The sequence below is a fragment of the Cyprinodon variegatus genome, unplaced genomic scaffold, assembly GCF_000732505.1.
Source record: "Cyprinodon variegatus isolate N-32 unplaced genomic scaffold, C_variegatus-1.0 Scaffold225, whole genome shotgun sequence".
Classification (NCBI taxonomy): Eukaryota; Metazoa; Chordata; class Actinopteri; order Cyprinodontiformes; family Cyprinodontidae; genus Cyprinodon; species Cyprinodon variegatus.
The window spans coordinates 350,015-353,715 of NW_015150678.1; the positions used below are offsets into that span (position 1 = coordinate 350,015).

General features: G+C 36.5%; 1 protein-coding gene across 1 annotated transcript in view; it reads right to left on the bottom strand.

Moving 5' to 3' along the window:
• Positions 1-1,972: 1,972 nt before the first annotated feature.
• Positions 1,973-3,701, bottom strand: part of LOC107088637 (protocadherin-1-like) — a 9,697-nt gene continuing 7,968 nt past the window's right edge. Inside the window, exon 9 of the mRNA XM_015380936.1 lies at positions 1,973-2,334. Coding sequence (XP_015236422.1) covers positions 2,179-2,334 — 156 coding nt within the window. The 3' untranslated portion in view covers positions 1,973-2,178. The remainder of the gene's footprint in view (positions 2,335-3,701) is intronic.

The following is a 3,701-nucleotide window of genomic DNA, read 5'->3' on the forward strand; positions in this document are numbered from 1 at the left end:
CCCGCCTCAAAGCCAACGCTGATTGGACGTTCGTTTGGTGAACGGCTCCAAATTTTCTTTAACGGAGAGTCTCCAGACTGATCTGCGAGTGAAACCTTGAAAGCTCGCGAGATCAGGATGGTCTCGCGAGGCTACAGTTTTGGGGGGTTGAAATGACCATAAAAATAAAATTCATCCCTCTGCCAGTTCTCAAAACAAACTGCATCAAACCTCTGCATGTTCTTTTTTTTTATTTTATATTTTTATGAAGGGCATTGCTCCATGGGAGGGGTGGCCTAGTGGTTAGGGCATAGGGCTTGGAATCCTGTGGGTAGTTCTAAATCCACTCCCACAGACTGCCACTCTGGGTCTCTGAGAAATGACCTTTAACCCCACATTGCTCCCCGGGCGCCGCCCAATGGCAGCCCACTGCTTCCCAAGGGAATGAGTTAAATGGAGTGTTTTTTTTTTTTGTTGCTCTTTACAGTGTAATGACAATAAAACCTTTATAGGGAAAACCTTTCCCTATAAAGGGAGCTGTTAGGGCGGACTTTTATTTTTTCCCCCCCCTCCAGCGTTTTATTGTCCGTTTGGACAGATGAACACTACTTTTTACAGTGCCTGCACCATCTTCCTTTCCTTGTAGGACATTTTGAGTCCACTACTTTTATCCACTAGACATTTGGACTCTCATTTTATAGGTAGTGACCCTTCAGTGTAGGTAGGTAGTTTCATTACCTGAACCCTTTTTGTTATTTTTTTTTTTTTTAAGGAAAGAAACTGGTCCTTTGTGTGCTTTTTGCAACAAAAAGTTGAAAATCTGCTGATTTCATAAAAGGAAGGGTCATGATTTGGAGAACTACCTGGTACCAGAGCATTTAGGTCTATTGGCTCCAAAATCTAGAATATCTGCAGGAAACATCAGCTTTGTATGTTGTATAACATTTTAAACTTATTGTAAGCTGTGTTTGTAGCTGCAGGAACATGAAAATCTAAAAAAATGCACCTGAAATTTGTAGATTATTAAAATTCTTAAGAAAGGAAAAGAAATTCAGCAAAAGATTATAACTGAAAGAAGGTGCTTCTGCAAACATCAGCTTAGTGGTGAGAAAATTTCTGAAACGAGACTTTTATAACTTAGCTTGAATTATGTCATAACAGTTCATCATAAGGCCCTTATTGCATGGTAATCAGCCCTGTTCTGATATGGCAAGGTTCATTCCTGCTACTTTCCAATAATGGAAAGTAATCAGTCAAATTACAGACACTTTAGTTAAACAGTAACGTTTTATGAATAAACCTTGAGGAAGAATGTGGCTTGTTATGGGAAGAAGTATATAATGTCAACAAACACCCCTCACTCAGGCATTTTGTGGCCTTGCAGGAAAAACAGACTGAGTGAAAAACTTCAGTGAGTAAATAGCATAAATCAACATATGAAATAAAAGAAATATAAATTATCTGACCACAAATTACTTGGTAGAAGTTTTAATATGATGAAGCCGAGGCTTGTTTACTACAGCGTGTGAAAGTCAGCCCGATGCTGAATATAATAACATAAATCAGGACGCAGTTCTCAGGAATATTTTTATTTAAAACCTTTTAGATTATTTACAACAATAACGTCCACAGAGGAAGAACGTCTAAAATATCAGTCCACTTCTGTAGGTTCATTTGCATTTTCATAAATTTTAACTTAAAAATAAATGACGGGTTTCTCGATTTACACCCAAAGTGTTAATTTACAAAGCAAGAAACTATTAAAACTGAGCGTGAACATATTCCTTTAAATTACTGCAGCTTGCTGATTGTGTCATTTTATATAAACTTGATTTCCAAACTGCTTCAGTGCCTAAATCTTGACAAAACAAAGGAGAAAAAATGCCCATTGATCCTGGAGCGATTTGAAACACCATCATACAGGGCAGAGTTAAGTGGAAACTCCTTATTTACTTATCCTCCAGACGACTTATTGGAGCTTTGCATCAATGTAAAAAAAAAAAGCCCTTATATAAAAGACTAAACTAGGATCCATGTTGGGAAATCTGTCCTTTCTTCAATTAAACCAGAGACAAACTTAAATGCTTCCTAACATACAGTTCTGCTGTGTTTGGAGATAAAAAAGGTTAAAGTCACAGAGGTCATTTATAACGTTATAACTGTGGGGTTTTTTTGCTTGAAAACGGACAGATGTTCACATCAGAGAGCAGAATCCAGACTTCCACTACTCCCGCTGTTTCTGCGCTCGCTTAGATTCAGACTGTCATTGTCCTTCTTTGATGTCCTCCTGTCCTCAACCTTTCCGCCCCACTGCACCGTCTCTTTGTCTCCTGGTTTGTTCTTATCGGAGTCCCACTGCAACACAAACAGCTGATCAGCCACTGGTTTAACCCCTGAAGCCCAGTGGGCCCAGTACAGGGCCCGACTGACACCCACACTGGAAAAATGATCTAGAAATAAGTAAATATTTCTTAAATTAAGTGTATTTACCCTTAATTTGAGTAGTTAAATGAGATAGTTTGCCAATAGAATGAGAATTTTTACTCTTAAAATAAGATAAACAAATAATATGCACTTGAAATAAGACAATGTAATTGTTTTTCTTCGTATTTTAAATGTAAATTTTTTTGTTCCATTGGCAAATATCTGACTTACCACCTTAATTCAAGACAAAAAGCACTTATTTTAAGAAAAAATGACATCGAGATTTTTAATTTTTTTCCAGTGCACTCGTGTTTATCTATTTATAGAAAGGGGCAAAACACAGTCACATGGTGTTTCATCCACACGCCTTTCAAATGGGGCTTTAAAATTTCAAAAACATGTTTTAAAATGATCTTTTCACAAGTACTTTTTATTTTTATAGCAGTGGAAACAAATAAAATGAGATTTAAAGTTCCAACTGACATGTGTGACTCTGCGGGAGCAATGCAACAGCAGGTGTTCATTTTTAGCCACACCCACTAATGGCCGCCATAACTGGAAACTAAAGGCTCACACCTTTCAAAGCAGGGATCGGAGGTAATTGTACGAACACTTCAGGTGATGTAACCGGCATGCGTTACATAAGTGATATTTTGGGTAAATTTAAATGAAATAAGAGCTAAATCTTAGGAGAGAAGGCTTTGTCTTATGCAGAAGGTGTCCAATAATGTAAATCAGCCTATTTGTCTGACCAGATTTCATTTTATGAGTGGAAAAAATTACATTTCCGCCTAGAACACCGCCCACTAAAACCTTTATGGAACAAAAATGCTTCAACTTATTCAGTCCAAATCTGCTTAAGGTTTGAGATGTGGATCTATGAAGTCTGAGGGTTCATCCAGAGTTTCAAATGGGGTTTCGTGGTGTTTTGCAGTGTTTATTTTGAAAACTTTCATTTTTTCTTTGTTTAATCACCTATAAATCAGACATGGTGACATTTAAAATAGTGGTTCCATACAGAAAGCCCATATTCACTGGAAAAAATCGAAATCTAGATAAGTCATTTTTCTTAAAAAAAGAGACATTTTGCCAATGGAAAAAGACAATTTACACTTAAAATAAGAAAACAAAATTGCATTGTCTTATTTCAAGTGCATTTTATCTAATTATCTTATTTTAAGAGTAAAAACACTCATTCCATTGTTCAATTACTTCCTCAAATTAAGGGTAAATACACTTACTTTATAAAAATTTTGACTTATTTCTAGAAGGTTTTTGCAGTGTTCTTATCTTTAGCT